We start from the raw sequence: 25,931 nt of genomic DNA, 5'->3' as shown, positions 1-25,931 counted from the left end.
AATAAATATGAATTTGAGGCTAACCATTCTGTTAGAGCTAACATAAACACATAAAATACCTATTTCCTTAGGAATTACACTTACTTGTATGTATATGCAGTATCTCAGATTTAACTGATTAGTAAGAGATATGCCAAGGGGAGGAATAGTTAAGTAGATGCCATGGCAAACTTTAGAAACTCGTAGGGATAATTTTTTTGCCAGCATAGTGCCACTGGCAGTGGTGAGGGGGCAGGTAGTTATGATGTTAGAGAACCTAATATGCACTTTCTGGAAAGCTACACATCTATTACAACTACATTCAACAGCCGCATGCAGCTAAAGACCACTTCTTCTAGACTGCTCACAAATTATGTCATTTTTGCACGCTGAGCTGCATTAGTCAACGGCAAATAAAAATCACTGTTTTCATAGGACAGAAAAGGCAAATTGTCCCCCTTAAAAATCTCAAGAATATGACAACATTATCCCACAACGATGGAGCAGTTATTTGTCTTTGGTGATTGCAGAGTTGCAGACAAGAGCAAAGGCTTATTTTCTTGACATGAGGCCAGCTCTAGGAGACTGAAAATATAAATTTGTATTCAGCTCCTGTGTGACGAGAAAACTAAGTTCAGTTGTGATATAAATACGAATTGGATACCGGAATCAGGCCTATGAAGCTGGGCAACAATTAGCCATCTATGTAATTGATTTTTTTTCATAAAAACAGATAACATCCCCACTGCCGAGAACAAAACAGACAGGCAGCAGTGTGTGAGAGAGGGGCTGCCTGACCCGGGCCGCGCAGGCAGGCTGGGGCAGGGAGCTGCAGCGTGCTGCGGGCTGCAGCTGACTCCCTCTGCTTCCTGTCAGGGATGTGCTGGTGCCTGCATGCCAGCCAGCTGCCTCCGAGGCTGCGGCAGCCTTTATCCTGCACCTGCCGGTCGGGCACGGCGTGCCAAGGCTGCTGGGCGGAGGAGCCAGCTGCATGGCATGCCAGGATGCCGGGCACCGCCACCGGCTCCCACTGCTGTCACCACACGGAGCGTGGCGCGGACACGTCGCTGCCGTGGTCCAGCCAGCAATTGCTTCAAGGACAGGTTCCTCTCTGCCGGTCTGCTTCTGCAGCAGGCCATGCTTTTGGAGCAGCCTGACAGAACGGGCCAGCCAGCAATCAGATTCACACGTGGACGGGCCCGTGGGGCGCTGGGACCATCTGCTGCCCTGCAGTACTGATATGCTGCCCGTCAGTCATCTGTTCCACCCGCACTGTCCCCACAAGTCACCACGGGTCAGTCAAGAGCTGTGGCAGGTGAAGCAGACAGGAAGGAGAAAGGAGGAAAACTGGCTTTCAGCCTGACCCACTGCAGGACAAACAAAACAACAAGGAATGAAGACCGAACATCTTTTGAATTTCTCAAGCATCCACCTGCTCAGCCTTGAACAGCGCCCTGTCTCCTCTCTCTGTTCTAGAGCCTCAAATCCCCATAGTGAGATGTTTTCACCTCATTTTCTGTAGAAGTTCACCCTCATCTGGATTAGTGCTTCTGAACACTTGGCAATGAGGATCGGGGTCCTCTCTGCTAATACCAATCACAGAGAGCATTTAAAAGGCTCCTGGATGGACGATGGGATGGCAGAAAACCAGGGTGCAGTGGTTAAATTGCTCCTCAACGCTGCCAGTACATGAAGAAAGCCATGTCTTCAAAATATGTGCAGTGTCAAGAAACAACCTGTGACACATTGCCCAAATATTGCTGATTCCTAGACAATAAATGCAGCATTGAGCTAAAACCACAGGGCGTCAGACATCAGTTTCACATGTTTATGGCCATCTAATTGATTTTAAGTACTTCTCTTTGTTAAACATTCGGAGGTGCTTAACCTTTTGGTTCAGCTTAGACTCCAGCCATCAGACTGAGCTGGGAGAGGTCTGATAAACAGCCAGTCAGTCTACCAGATATAAACCGGCCACTTTTGGGCACCACGTTACATAATTTCTGTTCTGCAAGTAATAGAGCAGGTCTGCCTTTAATTAAGCAAAAAGGAAGGGGTTGGCAGGGGACTGGCAAAGAAAAGAGAGAAACAAGAGGCACATGAGAAAACACTGCTGGTAAGGAAATTCTAATAGAAATTGGGTGATTTTGAGTGAAATCTGGCAGTCTCTGGCACATATGAATGCATTCATTGTTGCTAGTTCTGATTAATGACAGTTGTACAATAGTGTGCTGACAGTCACTGCCATACAGACACAATTTTTTTTTGATATGAAACACTACTGAAAATGCAACCCAATCAGATTTGGCCCCTGAACAACATGTGCTATCATCACTGTACTGTGAATTGAGATTGATTGGTAACCAGCTGTGACAAAGTGGGAAAAAGAGCCTTGTCTTTTTCAAGAAAAGAAAAGAAGAAAAATAAAAAACTGAATTGTGTCAAAACCATTACCATCTGCTCAGCCAAACAGCAAATAAAACAAAACACATTAACTGGTTTTAAGTATCACAAATTAATGTACTAGGTTGAATTCATGTGTTAACTTAAGTATCTAAGAATAAACTTGAATTGAATTGGTTTTGTCACAGTTGGAATTTTTTTCACCACATCTGAATCTGTTCATACTCACCCATCAATCTTCCTCATGATTATCAAATAAAAAATAAAGAGAGAAAAATTTACTGAAGTTAAGAGATATTTCACAATAATTTTTGGGTTTTTTTGCATTTGATATAAATTTTCCACAGTGTTTTGCAGAACCCCTAGTTTCCATATTTTCAAAAATGCACATGCAGCTATACATAAAAAAATATGCACCCCTTTTGTTTTTAACATGCACAGATAGCAAAAATGCATCTGCAGCTGGAGTCATTACATTCCTAAATATCCAAGCAGGCCTAACTGGTAATACAAGGATGCACTTGCTTTAGCAGGGTATTTTAAACTTCACAGAATACACTGCTGAACTCAACAAATCCGACTCAAGAAGTGTTATTTCTTGCTAAAGGGATATTGCAAGAGAAAAAAGTCACATCTAAACTGTTAGAGACTGATGCCACTGGCCTCAAAAAAATTGCATTAATTTATACCAGGTATATATTTTCATCTAAAACATTCTTTAAAAATATTAAATAATAAATTAGAATCTTTGTACATACATGTTGTAGGCTTGCCTTTTTTTTTTTTTTTTTAGAGATGGCACAAAAATGACTTTGCTCTCTTTTCTTTTGCCTGTTTGCCAGACTATTTTGCAGAACACGCACAAAGCCTCAAGACTGCTCACAACATCAATGATTAGGGAGCCCAAATAGAGAGATGCTACTGGCCAAAACCAGGGTAAACAGGAGGCAGTTAAGGAGGCTTAAGCTTCTGTCTCCAGTTCTGTTCTGTGGTGCTGGCACTTCAGCTCCCAGCACAGTGCCACAGCTTTCCACTGGCTCCTGCACTCCCTGTGCCAGATGGAGGCAGCCCGAGGGAAGCTACAGTGAGATGGGAAGTGTGAGCTGTTACCTGCTCCAGGCTTGTGTCATCCAGCAGCAGAAGGGAGAGCCTCCATGCCCACTGGCAATGCATATCTGACACAAGCTGAGGTTTTTTCACTCCCATCCCATGCCCTGATAAGTGAAAGAAGAAAGAAGCCCAAACCCAGCTTTCTGGGGGAAAGATGTAGCAATGTCAGGTTTTCTTTCTCTAGCAAAACCTGAATCAGCGACAGTTGTGGATATATTTGTGTACACGAGTCTCAAATTACTCTGTTGTGCCCCTGAAATCAAAAGCTGCTTTTTGCTGGGTGGCTCTAAGACACTGCTTACAGCCGTGATAAACTGAGCTACCAGGGAGCCATCTCCCAGGTGCTGACAGGATGTCAACTCCTCATATCTACATGTCCAGATACCCATTTACTGTTTGGCTCTGCCATCCATGCCAGAGAAAGGTAGAAGATGATGTTGTATTACTTCAAATTTCTTTGTGTGATGCATATTTGCAAGCTGTCATATAAGGGTTTCTATATTGCATGTTTCCTTATTCTAAACAACAAACCAGGAAAAGAGCTGTGACACAGGCCACTATTCACTATTGTGATTTTTCTTCAATTATGCTGATGCAGGTTCTGCTTTAGTCCAAAACCTCTTATGGGTTGCGATCAGCAGATTATTTCTATCTGTTAGACACTCTCAGTAGCACAAATATAAAACAGAAACCTACACTGCACTGTGTTTTAAAGCAAGGCATTCTATAAAATGGTCCAAATCTCATGTGTACAGCTGTCACAGTTACTGGGCCAACATGGGGAAACCATACCTAGGTCCAAGGAAATGCTGTTTTCCAAATTATCTGGAAGCATTACACTCCACAGCACTGCTTTTACATGCAAACAGATAGGGGTGACAGCACATAAAATTGTGTAGTCTCTTATAAAATCAGGAGCATTGTGCTCAGAAGAGAACCAAGAAAGAAAACTGAGACTGGTTTTTGATTCTCTTTGAAATAATTTGGAAACAAACAGCAGTTAAGAACAAACCATATGTCTGGGAATCAATGACTCGGTAAATCCTATCTAAACTTCTGCAGGTTCCATCCTTTGCCTCTACATCTCTGTTTGCACATGGAAGTGTACTCATAGGGAATTACCACATGGTAATTACCCAGAATGGGCTTCTGATTTGATTTTAGTTCCAGAGAGAGCTCCACATTTCAGAACCTGGAGCGTTGGTGGAAGTATGATCTAAGAGAACTTGTAATCACTTGGCATGGAGACCTATCCTCCCAGGAGTCGTCCTTTTCCTCACAGATGAGACACATTTGTCAGACACTTGGGAAGATTCATATTATTTAATGCCTATGTCATAAAGTCAGCTCTCAGAAAAGCACCCTTAATGCTCACAGTTACCTAGTTTCGTCCATTTCAGCTTTTGAAAAATTGAAATGTTATTGCAAGGACTGGAACAAAGAAGATCTGAGCCCAGACTGGCATCATGCACCCACTAAACTTGGCTTGACACATTTTTATAACATGAGCACGCAGATCATGAGTAGTTTGAAATAAAGAGAATTTGTGTTTGCCTCTTTATTGTTATTTGCCTACAGCATATGAAAGATTATATAAACTTGTCAGAGAAATGAAATATTTCCTAATCTGTATTTTGAATCAGTAACCAACCTTGAAGTGGTAATTAAAGATGAAGTCATGTTAATGTTGTCATGAAAGTGCCTTCAATACTGTAGTTGAGGCAGAAGTCATATTCTTAAAAAGTACATTTTGCTAGTTAAGCAATTACCAACATAGAACTTACTGAGAGGAACTTGAAAAAAATTTTAGGCTTAAAACTTTATCATTAAAGTGTTTTCACTGACAGCCTAAGTTAATTTGTTTTTAACTCAGATGACAACTTCTGTATCTCATGAAGAGATGGAATGTGTTAAAGGAGAAGAAATCCCTGCAGGCCAGACATTCCAGTAGCATCAGTGGTTAGAGCTCATACTCCCACTTGAATATAACTAACAGCTTCCTCCTCCCTGCTTCCCTGAGGCTTTCATGGAAAAAATGCATAGTTAACCATCTTTACTTTTTAATTCTATGATTTTAATGGCTCATAAATTGATAACAGAAAGAAGGCTACCTTAATATTCCAACATTTATAAATACAGTATACAAACTATGTGATTACTAAGCTTCTACTCAGTACATTTTGCTTTTTTTGATACTAAAGAAATATTTAAGCGCTAGTAGGTGTATTTTGAATTAAATTCTACATTGCATTTCACTGTGTCCCCTTCCTGCAAGACTATTTTTTTACAGCAGCCTTCTGTGAGTGGAAAATTCACATAAACCCACGTTTGAGGCTACTACAACTGGCATTAAATTTTGTGTCTGAACTCTTCTAGTGACTTCATCAATTCTCTGAAATTTAACTGTTTTAGGCTGCAGAATAAGAAAGAAAAAAAAGAAATAATAACATTCTCCTGCAACAATACTGTTTCTAATGCCGTGTCAGTGATCACTTAATAGATCACCAATAGTTCACACAGCATAAAGAGAAAACATGCAGGCAGGAGTGCTAGTTGACACAATTCCTTTATGGTTGCTGTCCATGCAGTTGTAAAGCTATTTTTCCAACCTTGACCCTTATGTAAGCAACTGGAGAGTATTTTCACGAATCTGCAAACAGACTGGCTGAAACAATAGCTCTTCTTCAGCTCTGTGGTGAGAACTGACACTTAACATGAAGCCAATTTAAATGTCAATGTTATTAACTGTTTCTCTGCTGATCAGTCTAGCAGAGCCACACATCTACCACTTTTGCTCACAGCATTTAATATTTCAGACAAATGGAATGGCAGGCAACTCCTGGGTTAGACTATAAACCTCTGGGGGAACTGTGGGACAATGCAATTATAGGACTTTATTCAATGTCAAGTTTTGAGGGATTTAAAACATAAAAAATGCTCTCATTTACACATTCACTTGGGCATGTACTCCTCATATGACTGTAAGGAATATGTTTCCACTTGCTGAGCAGGAAGGGATCCGTGACAGGCAAAATAGCAATCAGAGAAAAGGGATACTCAACTGAAAGTGCTACAGGAGGGGCACCCCACCATAACTGGGGTACATCATCTTGATGCTCCATACACAAAACTTAAGCAACCCCTGCACCCATTTTACCTCTCATCACTATCTCTAAATGGTATCTCCAGTTTTACAGAAGTTTCCTCAAATGGTTCAATACAGCAGCTGAAAAGAGGCTTATGCTGCTCTTGGCCGAGATCTGCCAGTGTTCACTCGTGCCCCACGGACTCTGCAAGTTACAGAGCAGCTCTCTCTGTGCCAGACATCTACAACAACACCCTCTGCAAACCTCCTCTTCTGCCTCCAGACGTATGCAAGGATACAAATACCGTATTAAACCTCTGTCTTTCACTCTCTTTTTGACAAGCTATTAAGAACATCCCATCTTCTGCCCTATGCTCCTCATAAAGGGACTAATCTCTCCTTAATGCTTTAGCTTAAGGAAAAAAAGAGATAGGCATGCAAATCATACAGGATCTAACCAGAGATGACAAAGAGTTCATGTGATATAGCTAATATGAAAAACATCATTTTCCCTGACCCTTTATTTAAAACTGTTAATTGTTATTAATTGCAATAGAAATTTGGTATTGCAATTTCTACATCAAATAGAAATTTGATGTAACCAAAGATTATATTCATTACACTACTAAAACACACTCTTTAATTAATTTTCAATACACATTAGACTGCATTTTGTTACAATCTGCACAGATATTAACTTGAACAATGCACACAGCACTGTAGTGTTATTAACTCATATTTCATTGAAAGGTCATTCTCCCCTTGGTTGTATCTAGAGGGGGTTGGAGTTAAATACCTCAAATATCCTAACCACAGAATATAAATGGAATTACGGAGAACCAGTGTTTGTTCTTAAAAATTACTGTCTCTCTTGCTTGCAGAGCCTCATCTTGTGGTCATGATGAGGTGGGTATGTGCAAGGTGCCCACCAAAGCTGTCATGAGAGAGCAGCAGCTCTGCAGACATCCAGGTCAGTGAAGAAGGAGGGAGGAGGGACTCCAGGCATGGGAGCAAACTCCTCCCTGAGGAGGCAGCAGTGGCAGAGACAAGGGGTGATGAACTGACCACAACCTCCTTTCCCTGTCCAGGAAGAAGGTGGGGGAGGAGGATTTTAAGATTTGGTTCTATTTCTCATTATCCTATTCTGATTAGATTGATAATAAATTGAACTAATTTTTCTCCAGGTTGAGTCTGTTTTGCCCATGACACCAACTGATGAGTGATCTCTTCCCATTTTTATCATGACCCATGAGCCTTTCACTATATTTTCAGCCCCCTGTCCAGCTGGGAAGGGAATAACAGAAAGGCTTTGGGGGACACTTGACATCCATCCAGGGTCAACCCATCACAGTGGAGAAATAAAAATGAAAAACTTCTCAGGCTATCAGGCTCTTTCTGGATCTCCTCTTAAAAAAATCCAGCTTTTCTTAGTTCAATAGGTTTGCTGTCAGTTGTGTCTAAATCTGTTTCAAAGATCTGGAAGACAGTAAGATTTTTCTAAAATGTTGTGTTATACTCCTAGTTTTGGGCTCATGAGAAGGAGGAAAGCATTGAAGTTAGAGGTGTGCTTTTTCATTGAGCTCCATCAGAATGTGGCAGACAGCATTTCTGCCCAGACTATGCATATACATTAAAAAAACCCAGCCAGTTTTAAAAACAGCAAAACTAACACCTACTCAGGCTTGTGCTGTTGCAGCTAGCACACACCTTAGACTACATTAACTCTGTGCTTCAAGAATGCTTATTCCCAAATAATTTTTAATGAGCGTTCCTAATCTCCAGCAAGTGAGAAAGCTTACTGTGCTGTTTATGCTTTTCACTGCTGCGTGTCACTGCTCGGTTTCATTTAATAACCCACAATCTCTCAACACTTAGCAATATACCTTGTGTAAACTACACACCACTTTCCTTCTGAAGCATCACTCGTGGTTTTTCTGCCCACACTCCCATTGTGTGGGTGGCACATAAAACAAATACCTCTTCCTGCTGGTGCAGTTGCCACTTTTCATCTCTAGTACAATATCCATCTAATCAGACAGAGCCTGTAAATGCAACTTAAAAGAGCAGGTTATAATTTCATTAAAGATGTATTTACTGAGCTAAAACAGCTGTTCTGGGCTGGAATGCAAAAAAAGGCCTATGTGATTGCTACTCAGTCATTTTTAAGGCAACTGAAAAATACATTTGCTGAGCTAACCTCGCTCTCCCGAAGAGCTGGCACTGCTAACTTCTTCTGTATAAAAGGTTTAAACAGTTATTATAGTGTGTCATAAATTTTGACTTGTAATTGAAAATCTCTTCACTTCCTAAAAAAAAAAAGTACTTATTACTTGCTATATAATTACAGACCATGCAGCTGTTCTCCTCGGCTTCGCTAGAAAATTTGAAGACATGAAACACTGTACAAACCTTATTCAAATGTTATTAAATTGCTAGTCATAGATCTGCCACTCTCATACTGTAGGCTCTCAAATAATGTCATTTTCTTCCTGTTACCAGGGCTAAAATGTAGATGAATGAAAAGTTGATCCAGGCCATATTGAGTTCCCTACCACACAGGAGACCATCAGCTCCTTGGAAGGAAAGTATAATCTCTATTTCTGCTAAGCAGACATCAGAGGAGCAGACATCATCACATGAACATTTGTCTGGTAAAAAAAAATTCAATGCATAAAGACAAATTTTATTTCTTTTTCAGTAGGTCTTAATCATTATGCATGGCCACAATTATCTGAGTCACTTCGACACCATCTTTGTGCCACTTCCTTGCATCACTTTTAATGAGAAAAAACTCTATTCATGGAATAGTGAACCTGCTATTGCAGCCAAAGACATAGGACTGGTGACCCCACAATATCCTGTTCACCTCCAGTAGTTTGACATGAGTCATACTTGATTAACTATTCCCCAACCTTTGTGTACTGGGGAGGCTGTGGTGTGAGGCTGAATTTTTAGAGCAATTAAAATAAAATATACACCATGTGCCTCTACCTTTGATTCACAATGCATTTCAGTCTCGGGTCACTGATTTGAAGTGGACAGCTTCTGGAAAAAGGCTTTACATACCTCAGACTTCAAAATGGATTTTGATTCTCCCTGTTGGTGCAGTATCAACATTTAGATCAACAAGATATTAATTTGCTGGGACCAATTTAGGCTCTAACAAGAATTTTAAGCACTGAGAAATATAAAAAATTCTGTATCAAAGGGGTGCAAAAGAACTATGAAAACAGTTATCATACATTACTCACACTACTGTTTTCTCCTAGTATTTATCCTTTTTTTAATTCCTGCCCAGTCAAACACAGAGGAGCTCCATGACATATGTCACAGTCTGAAATCTCAAGTCAGGTCAACAGGATGTTGGATAAGTAATTTCATGTGACCACTACTGAGACCAATGTTTCCCAGGCATTTTAAAAACTGCTACTCAAAGAACCACTTTAAGGTTTTAAATTCAAAATACAGACTATCGTAGTTGGTTTAGACCATCAGTTCAAAACAATTGAAATTGGGAATGAAGTTTTGCACCGTCAGAATAAACTGTCTATTCTCATATTTGAAACATGGTTATTTATACACTCCTGGGCAATTCCACAGACAATTTGACAAATAGCCAAATTATTTTTTTATAAAGAGTCATGTTTTCAAACATAGCAATTTCTTTAGAAGTTGGATTTTTTTTCTCATTTAATCCAGTTGTAACTAGAGATGCTTACAGTCCATCAGGGACCTTTATAATTAGGACTTTAACAGCCTGAAATTATTTTCCAATTACTACCCAACACACCAATCGGTGCAGCAACACTGTTCACATTTGTCACCAGAAATGATTGGGATTGCTTTTCTTTTTGCTTTCACATGGGTCACTAAAAAAACTAAAACAAGGTAAAGGCTGAAAAACAGACAAGGATTTCTGAAAGACTAGGGATCCACTAGCACTGATTCTGGCATTCACCAGGAGCAAATTGCAGAAACAAAATGCATACAAAAATTCAGTTTGTCCCACTTTGCTATCACTGAACTAGACACTTTTGAAAGCTGAATCAACAGCAGACACATTGAAAACCCTGCAGTAATTGTTGAAACAGGTACCTACGGTAACTGTCTTGCAATCTAGGGATGCAGCCAAAATGAAATTATTGAAAAAACCGTAAACAGATAGATGTGCAAAGAACATTGTTAGCTGTAGAAACAGGAAATTTGTACTGAAAGTTATAAGATAAATAGCTCAGAGATCTGCTCAGAAGTATTTATGCATGTAGGAAGAATAACAAAGGGAAATCCTTGAGGGCTTTATATTTCACTGTAGATGTTAAAACACTTAAAATACAGGAGCTCAGAAGCTGAAAGATCATTCTTCTTTTACATAAAAAAACCCCTCAATTTCAACAAGGAGGAATTATTTTGACATTCTTTCCTCATTTATAAAATTTTGATATCATAATTTTCTCATCCATCCATTCTTTCAGACTATACCTGGGCAAATTTCTTTGTTGGTATTAAAAAATCCAGAAAAAACAATAGCTTTTGTTTTAGAGGTTCCAAGTTTATCTTCCTTGATTAAGCATCAAGTAGCATGGTTTGGAAATGTCCACTTTTTGGACAGTGAAGATATGCTCACATATTGTGCTATATAAATAAAACAAAGTTCTAGACTAGAAAGCATACAATGCTAATTATCAGAAGCATTTGCCTCCAAAGTGCAGATGTTGGAGAAAAAGAAGGAATGTGGTCACTAAAAATATCTAACAGAAGTACAATCTAACCACAGCCACTGTGGGTTCATCATCTATTACTTCTGCTTATGAGACCTAGCAGCAGACATGATTTAAAACAGCAGAAGTAGTTCAAAAGCAAGAATAAATCACAGAAACACAATTTATTTACTGTGGACTACTCCACAGTACATAGTTAAAGAGCAAGCAAAGAGAAAAGTCTGTCCTGACATCCAAAAGTCTTCTCTTGAAAATAATATTTTGCGTATTACATTCCTACACATCTGTCACTATAACAAGCAAAACATCTATATCACTTTTTAAATTTAATTGTAAAAAGTTAACATTTTTAAAAGTACATATATATATATATATATATGCACATATGTATCTAACTTAATAGAATTTTTTTTTCTAGATTATGTATTTTTCCATTAGTGTATTCAACTGATGGAAAGTATCAGCTATGGTGAGGGGAAAAAAAAAGAGGCACTATTCCTGTCTACTGCTAAAATTAAAACTGCAAAAATAAATCAAGACTAATAGTGCCAGAAGGACTTGTTGGGTTGTGGAGACCTGGGTTCTAATTCCTGTTCCCAGAGCTATTTCCATGTTGAGATTTTTTAATGAAATAATGATTCAGCATCAAAACAAGAAAGAGTTCCAGAAAATGAGGACCAAACACTGCTCTGTTAGTTGAAAGGAGCCAAACTAATTTAAAACACTTTTGCAGGAGAGACTCCCTTCCCCTGCTCACTAAAATTTTCTCCTTGTTTGTTCCAGACTAAATTAATCTTTCTTGAACACAGGGGGCCTGTTCCAGATTTCAGCTCTGCTTTACACTTCTGCTAGTCTGGCTTTTTGTTTCCTCAAGAGGAAGGTTTCTCTCCAAGACTTAATAGACATGAACTGAGGAGCCAGCAAAGCCCACCATGCTCCGCTCGTAATTCACCTTGCCAGTGCAACAGAGCAACTTTCCTGCCAAGTTTTCTCCCTCTTGGTATCAGCACATCATTCTGAAGGCTACTATCACTATTACAGTCCTAAAACATCTTTACTGTCTCCAATAAATTCACTGAATACCCATGTGCTCACAACACCTACACATCGCTTTTCTTCCCTCCACAGGAATCCATTACCTGGACAATTCACCCAGGCTGGGCTTCCCTGGACAGCTGCCTCTGGAACAAGATTTGTACTGCCAAAAGAGCAGCAATGTGGGAAAAAAAATCTTGGGCACAACGTCCAAGAACAAACTCTTAGTGGTAGGGATGGATTCCAGCATTGTGCAGCAACTGAAAGTGAATGTGAATGTGGCTCTCACCTTCCTCTGGGTAGGTCTGCATCATCTTTCTTCCACCGGACTGTGGGTGTGGGGTCCCCCTGCACCTGGCACCGGAAATCCACGGCCTCCTCCTCCAGCACCACTTGGTTAATCGGTCGCCTGAGAAACGTGGGCCGCTCTTGAAAGAGACATTAAAATTCCACAGTGAGTCACAGGGCTGAAATGAACACTTTCTGACTTTTCAGCATCTTGTTGCTTACCCATCCATCAAACAGAGAGGAGGCTGAGCTCCACAAATTCAGACAAGTGGAACTGATGATGTGCATAAAGAGACAGGAAGAGGGCTGCCAGGCTGGAGAGGCAGGGGCTGCCACATCTCTGCCCCCAGCAAGAGCCACCAGAAGGCAGCCTGTGCCAGGACTGACCAGAGGGCAGCCTGTGCCAGGACTGACCAGAGGGCAGCCTGTGCCAGGACTGACCAGGAGGCAGCCTGTGCCAGGGCTGACCAGAAGGCAGCCTGTGCCAGGACAGACCAGGAGACAGCCTGTGCCAGGGCTGACCAGGAGACAGCCTGTGCCAGGGCTGACCAGAGGGCAGCCTGTGCCAGGACTGACCAGGAGACAGCCTGTGCCAGGGCTGACCAGAGGGCAGCCTGTGCCAGGACTGACCAGGAGGCAGCCTGTGCCAGGGCTGACCAGAAGGCAGCCTGTGCCAGGACAGACCAGAAGGCAGCCTGTGCCAGGGCTGACCAGGAGGCAGCCTGTGCCAGGACTGACCAGAAGGCAGCCTGTGCCAGGGCTGACCAGGAGGCAGCCTGTGACAGGACTGACCAGAGGGCAGCCTGTGCCAGGACTGACCAGGAGGCAGCCTGTGCCAGGACTGACCAGAAGGCAGCCTGTGCCAGGACTGACCAGAAGGCAGCCTGTGCCAGGGCTGACCAGGAGGCAGCCTGTGCCAGGACTGACCAGAAGGCAGCCTGTGCCAGGACTGACCAGGAGGCAGCCTGTGCCAGGGCTGACCAGGAGGCAGCCTGTGCCAGGACAGACCAGGAGGCAGCCTGTGCCAGGACTGACCAGAAGGCAGCCTGTGCCAGGACTGACCAGGAGGCAGCCTGTGCCAGGGCTGACCAGGAGGCAGCCTGTGCCAGGACAGACCAGGAGGCAGCCTGTGCCAGGACAGACCAGGAGGCAGCCTGTGCCAGGGCTGACCAGAGGGCAGCCTGTGCCAGGGCTGACCAGAGGGCAGCCTGTGCCAGGGCTGACCAGGAGACAGCCTGTGCCAGGACAGACCAGGAGGCAGCCTGTGCCAGGACTGACCAGAGGGCAGCCTGTGCCAGGGCTGACCAGGAGGCAGCCTGTGCCAGGACAGACCGGCCACCTGCCGGACAGTGGAGAGGCCGTGCCCTTCCCTGGAAAAGCTGTGGCTCTGCAGTGCCGCACACACAGAGCCTGAGCTGGGAGCTCCTGCTGCAGCAATGTACGAGCTGCCAAAGGAGTCTGCCTGCCTTTAGCAGGGATCAGCATCTTGATGCTTCGGAGGAAAATTTAAACTCCATCTTAAGCACCTCAGGCAATTGTGAACTGTCGTGCACAGGACAGAGCTTCCCTGACCCCCATCGCCAACTTCACCGGGAAAAACCAAATTAAGGTCTGAATAATAACTTCTGTTTACCCTTGTTATGTTAGGCTGCACGGCTACAAATAGTATTAATCACCATAATGTTGTACAGGCCTGCTTAAAATCCAGATGCAGAGCCACAATCTGATCTCAGTTATACTGGTACAAGATCCAAGCACCGGTAATTTCGTTTGAAAGGATGTCACTGGGGTTAGTTTCCAAGTTGCCTTTGGACAGCACAAATTTTGTTCTGTCCTCTCAGCCATACCACACTTTTATTGTCACGAATTATTTATGCTAGTCAAATCATTACAAGACTGGGTTTATATGAAACAATATTTCCACTCAAAACAGGGATTTATCATAAAGACATTTAAAACTGGTTACACATTGTGTTTCACATTTCACTCTCAGCAAGTTAAGGGAAATGATGTCACTTAAAAAAATTACTCAGAATTCACACAGATGCAAGCGATACCAGATTCTGACTCGGGCAGTTTGTCTTGATAACTACAGAGCTAATTTTATAGATTTGTTGTGTATCATTATTATAAGCAAATACTTTTTTTAAAAGTTAAAAGAACATTATTAAGGTTGAAAGATCAAGCAGGCCACACTTACTGACAGAATTAAGGCTGTCTGCATGTCTTTTAATCACTTCCTCTCTGTTTCTGATGCCTTATGGGACTAGTTGAAATTATATGATCACACACTATTTTCTCCCCAAACATCTTCAGATTGTTGGTATTCATTTAATGAGCAGGTGTTTAATATTTTGCTTTAGTTGTACTGTACAGAGGGTGGCCCCCTGTCTTACTACTCAAACTGCACTTCAAAGACAGAATTATTAATTTCCTCATGACCTCTATTACAGGTATCTTACTGCTTTATAGTTACCTCACATATTTTCATAGCTCCTCTCTGAGGTACGATAGATATCTTAGAAAGGAAGGTAAAAAGTATCTGCTAAATTTTGGTGTTCAACCTGAGCCACAAAACTGATTTTTCTTTTTATTTTTTTCTTGAGGGGGTTGAGTGGAAATGAAGTTTTAATTTTGTATGTTCAAAGCTCAGGTTCCATTAATTCCACTGCAGACAAGAAAGCGTTCACCACTTTTACAAATCTGAGTATCAGTCAGAAAATGAGGAACACAAAACCACCTGTTAGTAATTATGTAAATGAGTGACAGCATCACACAGGAATTCCTTGTTAGCAGGGAAACCTATTGGCAGGGGAAACCATATTTTGTCAGCAGAAGAACAGACATGCTCAAGAATCTACAGCACTTTTCCAGACGATAGAGATAAAAGCATGTCCAACGGGCAAAGATTCTTCTCCCCAAGCCATTGCTTTTGTCCCATTCCTGCCCAGGATGTGCAGATTCCAGCAGTGTTTGGGCAAGTAAATTAATTTCTAGCCTCTCTGCTTATATTGAAATCTTTATGATTTCCCATTTTATGTCTGTGTACAAGCCATATCCAGCTGCTGATTTGTTTCCTTAGTAATTTTATTTTTTTTTTAGCCCAGAAATATCACTTTTCACACCTGGAACCCAGCAAGTTGACAAGTCTAATTCCCCTTCCAACTCTCCATGCCTCTCCCTTCTTCGTTCCTCACAGCAAATGGACTCTTCTCCACTTAGTGTTTGGTCTACACTTGAACATGGAGCTGCTTTTCCCCAGGTCACCCAAATACAGCCCATCCACAAACTTAACACAAGAAAAATCAGCTGAAGTACCCAAGGACCCTCCCAGGAGAGTGACAGCAGCAGGAACACAGAGCAGATACAGGAAAATGCTGCCCAGGTCTGCATTTATGGATTCTCTGATGTATGAATGGATGACTCTATTACTTTTTTTTAGGGAGGTGCATATTTGGCTAAATTTAGCGAAACTCCTCTGGACAAGCCCAAAATAAAGTACATCTCTGCCACAGTGTAGCTATTCTCAACACATTTTAGGCACCTTATATTCAGTATGAGGCACCAGCACTTCTCGGGACACAAATCTTCCTCCGCTCCTCTCATTCCTGCCCATTTCACTCCAATTATCCCCTTCGCCTCCAAACTGCAAGAACTTCAACATTTCTTAGAGAAGACTGAATTATTTTGTCAATTTAATTTTGTCAACTAATATCAGTTTTCCAGTTAGGCATGGAAATTTTTGCAAAAAGACATTTTAATTTGACAACTTATTAAAACTGGACAAGGAAAAAAACCTGAAAAAAAACCCCTAACAAAACCCCACAAACAAACAAACACCAACTCCCTCCCCCCAAAAACAAACAACAACAACAACAAAAACCACCAACCCCCCCCAGCTAGTATTTTCAATCCTAATGCTAAGCAATGTACTTGGTCCATCTGTAACTATGTGAATCTGGATGGGAATATTTTAATGACACTTTCTGCAAGTTTGCAACAGCATCTTTTCCACAACTTCTCTCCTAAGAAGAGCTTAGACCAACCCTGCTCCTCAGCTCCTACACAATACTCTCTTCATTTCGGCATTTGTTTTTCAAGACGTGATCCTAAACTAAGAAATTCAGATCCAGATCAGCACTCTAATAGGTGATTTAGGGGCCCTGGTTCATCCCCACTGAATTTAAATGACTGTGTCTGTACACTGGCTTGATCTGCATACAAAAATCATTTTACACCAGGTTTACATAAGCTGTGTGTAAACAGCTAAGAAATTAGAATGTGCATACTTATGAAATTGCTACTTGTGGCTGTAAATTCTCCTATACAGGAGATGAGAAAATAAATCTGTCTCATTTTGAGGAGAACCCCAGCTGAGGAGGAAGTAAATGGCCCTGAGGTCATTAGATAAATCACTGGATTCCACATCAAGGCAATTTAGGAGAATACACACATTTGTTTCGTATCAGCTTCTAAAGCTGTATATTTTCAAAAACATTTAAGAAGTTGCTAAAAAATTAATACCTATGTAAGGACAGAGCCCAGTTAGCAAGGACATGCAAATATCAACAACTGCTGCTTCCATTTTTCCATCATTTCTGCATTTTGCACAGAGTGAATCAGGAAAGAACAAGTTACCTCTTATGCTGTTTCCTGCATTTGTACCATTCAGAAAACCCCTTGAATACGTCCAATAGCTAATTATAAAGCTATAAAGTGATCAGAGTGAATGCCATTGCCAATGCAATTAACATTCTTTATGTGAGATTAACTGGATTTGAGTCACCTGCATAACTTGCTTACAATGTTAATCTCTCAGGAGACAGAGCACTGCTTGCCCAAGCATGCTAAATAAAGAAGGTTTCTTTGCACAGCCAGGTCAAATTTAGTTTTAGAGTTAATCTTGGGAAAAAAGAATCTTTTTCATATTTTTTCTTCTGAAATGGTTTGCCCATAAATAAAGCCTTGTGGTATAATTAAATATTGTTATTCTGTCAACAGCATCCAGAGCACAATATATTTGAGAAACAACAAGAAAGGGTGATAAATTAAAATCATAGGCATATATAAAAATTTTAATATAGCTATTTTATAAGCTTTCACTGAGTAAATAAAGTACCCACTTCCCAGACTTTCTCTGATGAATATTAAAAATCTTTGAAGAGAACTATAAAATAGGTCATGGTTATATGTCATGTCAACCAGTCATGCTATTACTAGGCTGACCTTTATAACTTCAGAATAAACTTTGCTTGCAGTTATAAAAGGGGATTGTTAATGCAATCTGGACACACACCTACAATCTGTTGCAGTGCTTGAGGTATGTGCTGCAAGGAAACCTACAGACCAGAGCCAGAAGCAGCAAAATGCTTTCTGTGCTTTGGGTGCTGACACAAGCTAACCTCAGAACTCAATTTTTCCCATCTTTAACAATTGGTCTGAGTATCACAGTCTATTAGAGAGACTCCGATGACCTTCAGATGTATTACTGCCCTTTCCCTGTTCCTCAAAAAGTTAGACAGCCATATATGGGGCCTCAATCTAATTAAAATGATCCTAACTACTTTAATATATTTTCTCTGCTGAGGCAACTGCTAGAGTGAAGGATTTCATGGTCCTCATAATGTAGAGCCTCAATCTGATTTAGAACTGTTCTTGTTTTCTCTTTGTTGGATAGAAGACATCATTTTTCTAACATGTTTGTGTGCTCTAAAAAGAGTATTACAACACAAATTAAAAGGCTTTGGGGGAGGGATTTAATAGCAAATAGTTACATTTAAAAGCTTTTTACACTTTAACATTCTGATTCAAAAGGGAAAAAAAGGAAACATCAATGGTAAGTAAGTGAGTTTCACTTCAGAGTGCTGTCAATAGCATAGATATTTCATTAAATGCAACGTGATCTGGATGAAGTAAAGGTCTCTGCCAAAAAAGAACATGTGGAAGAAGACAGGATATTATGATCTCACTGAATTTACCTATATTGGCCAAATAAATGAAAACAGAATTGCAAAAGCAGGTGGTTTAATATTTATAGATGTTCTTCTACTGCATCTTTTTAGGTACTTTTCCCTTTTTCATCTGAGAAATAACCACTTGTGTAGCCATTGCAATCTCCTACATGCTAAGCAACACCCAAGACATGATGATCTTGCACAGTGAAGGCATGGAACTCCAAAAAGAGGCAAATGCAGTAAAATGCAGTAAAATGAATGATACCACTTGCTCGTGGTTTTCTCCTTTTATACACATTCACAATCATGTTAATTACAGTTTTTAATGACTGTTACATACAGACTTTGAGGACCAAATCAGATGGTTTTATTTCAGTGCTGTATCATCATTCTATAACAACTTCTTGGTATCTGTGGACAACAAATATTCTAAAGATAAACTGGCTTTTTGCAAGCTGCCACAAGTAGACTGCAAGTGGAAAATACAGGGATTTGAAGAAAATCAGAAGAGATTTGACCTGAAGGACAAAATACAGACTGCTGATTTGTGTCTTGACCTATGAATATATACCTGGTTTTGGTAGACTTTTCCACGTGACTGGGAAAGCCTTCCAGGATATAATGGGTCAAGACTCTGCTAAGGCCTTCCACACAGGCAGAGCTCAAGAAAGCAAAATGGGGCACAACGTCTTCATTAAAGGGATTTTATTGTTTTTTTGGTTTTTTTTTTTTCTTCTAATGCCATGTCATCATAGCATACTTTTTCTGAAACTAGGGTTTCTCTTTCAGCCTGACAATATCTACAGAACATCAAACGCAAATACTTCCTCAAGCATCAGACAAAAATACCTCTTCATCCCACAGGACCTTATTAGCTTGAAAAAGGTTCAGATAGCAAAGATAAAATCAAAGATTAATCCAAACCAATCTTTAGTATGTCCAAATTGACATATCTTTTAAAGATATTTTTGTACTTTTCTTACTTATGCTTTATATTCTTTTGAGGCTCTTCTAAATATATCTTCTTCCACTGCTTGATGCCAGTCTCTTGAAGTCGATATACTAAGGCTTTCATTGATTTCACTGAGCTTTAGAATCAATATACAAGATATACCTTTGTACATTCTCTTCAAACATGCCATTTTAAGAGCAAAGGGAAATAAAGGAGCATGAAACACTTAAAACAACTTGAAAACTTATCTCAGAGTGGTGAAGTAGCATGACAAAATGATAATGGTTATCAAAAGGAGTAATTTCTTCTTTATTTAATTTCTGGCTCCATATTATGTATTTACAAACAAAGGTTTCTTACCAATTGAAATTAAACTGTTCTGTTTTGCATCTTGCTATAATTCTGTTCAGCCCAGGGCTAGGAGCCCAAACACAAGCAATGCAGCCTAATTTGTATCACTTACACTTCGGAAATTGGCCTTTAGAATAGTGTGCACACAGTAATCAAGTCCCATGCAACCTCTTTCTGTGAACAGTAGGGCTGAGGTTATTAACTTCCTTTAGAGTGCAACTTAAGACTGTGACAGACCCTGTCTTCCTGCTTTACTCCAAGATTACACACTGGAGCCTCATAAAGGCAAAAACTAGCAGTAATGCTTGAAAAAGAAGACTAACAAAATGTAGTGAGTGCATCTTTGTCACTATTCAAAACACAGTTTTGGAAAGCACTGCTTATACGATCTTCTATGAACTTGCCAGTTTTCTGCTAATAGAAGAATCATGGCTTGAGAACACAACTAATGCAATCTGCCCAACAGTATACTGTTAAGAGTGCCTAAATGTTGAAAACAAGGTTTGCTATGCAGATAAGCTTGGAAAGAAAAATGTGGAAGTTCTACATGTATTATTCATAACTATCTCTCAGTAAAGGTTATTGAACCTAGCCAAGTGGACATATTCTGCACATGGGAAAATTTTATTTTCTGCCCCCACTGCTTCCCAAGGTTCTTATGGTCCATCTTATTTTATTGTTTTTAAACTCAGGAAAAGTGTAATCTTTCAGGCTAAGCTTCCATGCTGCTCCCCTTGGGCCACCACACTGACTCAGTTTTTCCAGAGGCAATGCCTCAAGCTAAATTTACTGTACAGGGAGCCAGAGATCTGTCACAAGTCACATGCAGAAGTTAACTGCAGGTATTACAGAAAAACTCATAAAGCCAAAAGTAACAAGTAGATGGTTTCTGGAAAGGTTTGAGAGCTAGTAGGAAACAGTTCCTTTTCCTACATAATGTGTTTACTAAGGCTCCCTTCACACTGTGGAAAGGGTTTGGAGGTTTGTTATTTGGGAAAGGAATGAAGACATGACTGATCAGCTAATTAATATACATTCCTTTCCACCAGCTACAGCACAACTATAGGTTTGCCCGTTGCCTATTAAAATTCTCTAAGTCTCCCAGTCAAGATCTCTTTATTTTTATTGTGAAGTCCATTTTCAAATATGTTCGAAGCAGTTAAAGTTTGGCACATGAATTGCATCAAAGTATTCCTAGTATATTTTTCATCAACATTTGCAGTATTCCCAGTTTCCTCAGACCTGTGAGTCATATTAGAGGAAGCTGTGGACCTAACATGGGATCCTGGTGGCTTTGTCTGTGTTCAGTGAAGCCAATTTGAACATGCAGAGCCAATCTGACGTTTCCCAGAGCTGCTGGATTTATTGGATTTATTGTGAGTGCTTAGAGAGATTGGACTGTCCAGTAGATACATTGCTTCCTGGAAACATCATGGATAATGCTCTCCAGCCACTGTGCACATCCCTGCTCACACATGGGCTGCTGCCTGGAGTCCAGGAATGGAATATAACTACTGGAAAGCACAGGCAAGTCCCCTCCTTTGGTATGGAGAGGACCAGGACCACCCTGGACACGATGTTACAGTGAGCCCAGTGCACGGACACAGAGCTCCAGGGCCAGGAGGCAGCCAGGAAAGGGGCACAGGGCAGCCAAACCATCTTGTGAGACAGCAGGTCACAACCTGGGCACCTGCTTCCTGCATGTTATTCTTGCAGAGCAAAAAAGAAGGTGGGGAGGTGTCTGGGAATACCCAGACAGAAGGAGAAATGTAGATAGGAAGATATCGCAGTGGGGAATTTTAAATACAATTCTTTTTAGGTAGCCTAACACAATTAAGAAGGATTAAAATATCTAATTTCATTTATTGCTGATTTTGTTTGGTATTCTCCAAGTAATTTTACATTGTATTTTGCAGGTTGATTGCTATGATTATACCCTGTAAAAAAATCAGAATATTGTAATTGGCTACGTATTATTTTACACATCAAGATGAACCTAATACATTTCATAGCTCTGCAGGATGTGAAATTACATGCACATTTCAGTTTTCATTCCTACAGTTCAATGCTTTTTAACAAATTATTTTCTTAAGGATTTCTTAAGGCTTTGTAGTTTAGGACTGCAATCTGCTTGCTATCCACAGGGAGTATTACCAGAGATTAGCAGTACTTAAACTGATGAAGGAGATATGTCATGTCTCTTTTGCATCTGTATAAAGCTACAACTCCAACAGCTTGGCTGCAAAGGGCATAATAATTTGACAGAGATCTTTTCTCTGGGTTTTTTTTTTTTCAAGGTATAACAGTTCTGTCTTTAAAAGCCACATGTTTCCATGAATCCACAACAAACCAGTTGGAGTGGAAACCTTTTAAAAAAAAGCTGGAAAGCAGCACATCCTCAGAAATTCAAGGATCCTGTCCAGCAAAAATCTTTCTCTGCCTTTTGTGAATCACATAATATACATATATATATATATACACTCTTTTTAAGTGGATAAACAGTGTGTTGCACATACATGCAAACACAGAGATGGTAATATGCATGACTGGGTTTTCCAGTGCACCATATTAGGCAGAAGGTGAAAGACTCAGGAGCATCTGCTTCACAAAGGACCTCAGGATTTCTATTTCAAGTCCCTCTGGGGTTACAAAGGGTCTTGTTTGGAATTTCAGCACTGTATCAAGGATATCAAAGAGGTGCAGCAGGAGGGAACATTAACACTATTTCTCTCTCTTTTGTCAGCATAGACATGTTTTCCTTAGTAGCAAGGGTTTTTTCCTTATTGATCTTCCTTGGTTCACTCAGAACCTCTTGACTCATTCCTACAAACTCACAACCAGCGGATGTAACACAGCATGATTTTGTAGCTTTGCTTCTTATCCAGTTTTTAGCAGGATGGCTCCAGCTGTAGGTTGGGTTATTACTCTGTTCTTGCTCTGGACTCTAACCATGGAGCAAGTGCTCCTAACAACCAACTTCTTGCCTTGCCCATCAGGTCTAGAAGCTCTTTCACACAGTAAGCTTATCCATTTTTAATTCATTCAGCAGCACCAAAAATCTAAATGCTGTCTTGGCTTACAGGAGGAAAAGCTGTTTCAGGTCCTCTTAAAAATGAATGCCAAAAGTTACCTCTATATATTCAAAAATTTGAATTTGGCATTGTCTCTAATGACGTTCTACTGATCAAATGAGGTTTTTTGTGCTTCCCTACAAAGGTTTAATTTCACAAGCCCTCGGGAATATGGAATTATTTAAACAGGCAATCCTGGTCTAAATCTCTGGTAAGCAGGCGTTGTCAACTGTATTAGAAGTGGCTTAATTACATTTGGCCATTCTGTGAGGGAGAGCATTGTCCTGCAATAACATCTCTGGTTATGCACATCACTGTGGACCTCCAATCAGATTAAAATTATGAGCTGAAGCTGACAAGGAAAATATTGAGCCACCATAGCTCCATCATTATAAACTGCAGCTTTTAAAACCTGGTCTCCTTCTGAAGCTGTGAAATACCTCTTGAGTACTGCTGTGATTTGTTAACCTTGCTTTGTGTTTTGCTGAGCCACCCAGGGTAATTCAGCCCACAACATTCGTAGGGAAAGAGCAATAAAAGCAGGGTCTCTTTACCAAAGACAGTCAGCTCTGCAGGGTCACTGTCACGCTCCCCCACCATGTTGGTGCCCACACACGTGTACATTCCTGCATCACTTTTCCTGGTGTTGGAGATCATCAGCTTCCCACCACGGATCTGTTTCAAAACAAGGAACATCTTTTTAACTTCAGGTAAACAAAGTACATAGAAAAAGTGCTACTTTCTTGGGCGACAAGTCCCACGATCAAAACATCCCAAACTTTTTTTGTAAATATATGTATAGTTTTAAAATTATATACTTAAATATTTAAATATCTTTAAGCTGTTCTAGAACACATTTTTATCCCATTAACTAATTTCAATTTGCAACTTACTTCAACTGCATTTGATTTTGTTTCTTTGGCTTTCATTAGTTTCTTTATATTTCAAAGATTACATTTCTTGCTGCCTCTTGGCAGCACAGAGTATTTTTATTTCTTGCATGTTAATATATAAAGTACTCTTGACATCTCTCTGAAAAAAAATAAGGCAATTTGACTTAGCTGTATTTAGTTAATTTTATTTTACTGGTGCCTGAACAGTTTCCTTGATCACTAACTAAGAGAGATTTTTCTGGTTTTGTTGAGGCAAACTGACTGAATCTGGCCCAGACTGGGAATTCACCTGACACTTAACATTTTCTTGGCTATAAAGGGTACTTACAGAGTGAAGGAGCAGAGTAGTTGAAAGAAATAAAGTAAAAATCTGTGGCTTGTGAAGTCACAGAGTCAAAGGTTAGACAATGGTGCTTCGGAATAAGGGGTGAGTTTAACCAAAGAAACTTGAGAGTCAGGGAATGATAGCCAGTTCTCTGCCACTCTTCTACTTTTGAGCAGGTCCTAGCACAGACAGCCTGGTCCACAAACAGCAACAGCTCAGATTCTTTGGTTTGGAATAATTCCTTAGGCATCCAGAGCCACTAACAAGCTTCCTGATAGTACTCCCATGTTGAATAAGGTCAGCACTGAATCATTCCATACCACATAAAACTTTATTGAAGAAATATTAATGGTGAAAAGCTAAGCATTTAAAAATTAGGAATGAAACATGTTCTCACCCCCTTAATTTATCCCATCTGCTTGCACAGACCCTGATTTATCTCTAATCACTTGATAAGTTAAATATTTCTGCTGGATCCATTTTCATCCAGTCCAAGAAATGAACAGCCACAGCATTCAACCAGTGTTACTCATTTGCTCAACATTTATTCCTTTTCAGGAACCGTAATTCTTTCGAGTATGACTTCAGCCTTCATTTGGACACATCCAAATTGCTGCAATAACTGTAACATTTCTGGTTGGGTTTTTTACCCAGAGATTATTTGTGCACCTCACAGATTTGACTGAATTTACTTATAAACACCTCTCTGATATTCTCAGTTTGGAGAACTGAGATGAAGAAAAGGTAAGAGCAATCTGGTCAAAGACATGCACTAAGTCCTTCATCTAACTGGGCACCTTCTATGAGTGAATCTCCAGATCCAATGGACCTCCATTACACTGGATTTACAAACCAAAGGAAAGCAGTGTAAGCTCTGCCTGTCCCAGCTGCGGGCCCTGTGTCTGCAGACGAGGAACCAGGCGAGCTGTACTCACGCTGATGCGCTCCTCCCGGTCATCGATGCGGACTTTATCCTTCTTCCAGTAGATGGTGGGCTCGGGGTGCCCCCGGGGAGGTTGGCACTCCAGGATGGCAGGCTCTCCAGCCGCCACCACCACGTCCGTGGGGTTTTGGCGGAAGTCATCCCGAAGCACTGAAGAGATAAATGGAGGAAAGAGGAAAAAAACGATTAATAGAAGTGATGGCATTGTCAGTGGAGGAAAAAAAACAAGTAGAAACGTACTAATAAACAAACAAGTCTCAACTGTTATTAGGTGATGACTTTGCTTCTTATAGTGAATGTAAAAGATCTCAAAAATGAAGTTGGGCAGATATGCCCTTTCATCCAGGAGAGGCTTTTATTTTCTCTTTTTCTTTTTTCTTTCTAGATAAGAACACTGCTCTGTATTTAAGTTACAAAAATGTGTATGTAGCACCCATTACTCCTCTTAACCTTGACAGGATCACTTTCCATCATAACAAAAGCAGCACTGCAGGTTGGATGTTGAGCTCTTTCCATGACAGAAAACAATCTGCTAAATATCTGCCCTGTCTGGGTCTTCAGTTCCAGTACAGACTTGGTAAAAAGGGACAGAACGAATACTGAATTGCAGAGTTACACCTTGGCTAGGGGCATTGCCATTATTACTGATATTACCGTATTTCTGGCACATACATTCTAAAATGGTCAGCAGTTCTGAAAGGTGTCAGAGAAATAAAATGGATAGTAATGTACTTCCAGCATATTTATTTCTGCCTTCTATATTTTTAGTTGTAATGTTTTTGCCGCCCTGACCAGCCCTATCCCACTACACTGTAAAGAAAGAA

General features: G+C 40.5%; 1 protein-coding gene across 6 annotated transcripts in view; it reads right to left on the bottom strand.

The window, feature by feature from the left end:
- Nucleotides 1-25,931, bottom strand: part of ROBO2 (roundabout guidance receptor 2) — a 429,807-nt gene that overhangs the window by 120,442 nt on the left and 283,434 nt on the right. For all 6 annotated transcript variants that reach the window (XM_063393923.1, XM_063393924.1, XM_063393926.1 and 3 more), the window contains exons 3-5: nt 25,100-25,257; nt 23,501-23,621; nt 12,620-12,758 (exon numbers count right to left, since the gene is read on the bottom strand). In XM_063393923.1, the coding sequence (XP_063249993.1) occupies nt 12,620-12,758; nt 23,501-23,621; nt 25,100-25,257 (418 nt within the window). The remainder of the gene's footprint in view (nt 1-12,619; nt 12,759-23,500; nt 23,622-25,099; nt 25,258-25,931) is intronic.

This window comes from Prinia subflava, chromosome 3 (assembly GCF_021018805.1).
Source record: "Prinia subflava isolate CZ2003 ecotype Zambia chromosome 3, Cam_Psub_1.2, whole genome shotgun sequence".
In the NCBI taxonomy this organism is placed as follows: domain Eukaryota; kingdom Metazoa; phylum Chordata; class Aves; order Passeriformes; family Cisticolidae; genus Prinia; species Prinia subflava.
This window is presented reverse-complemented; position numbering and strand designations above follow the sequence as displayed.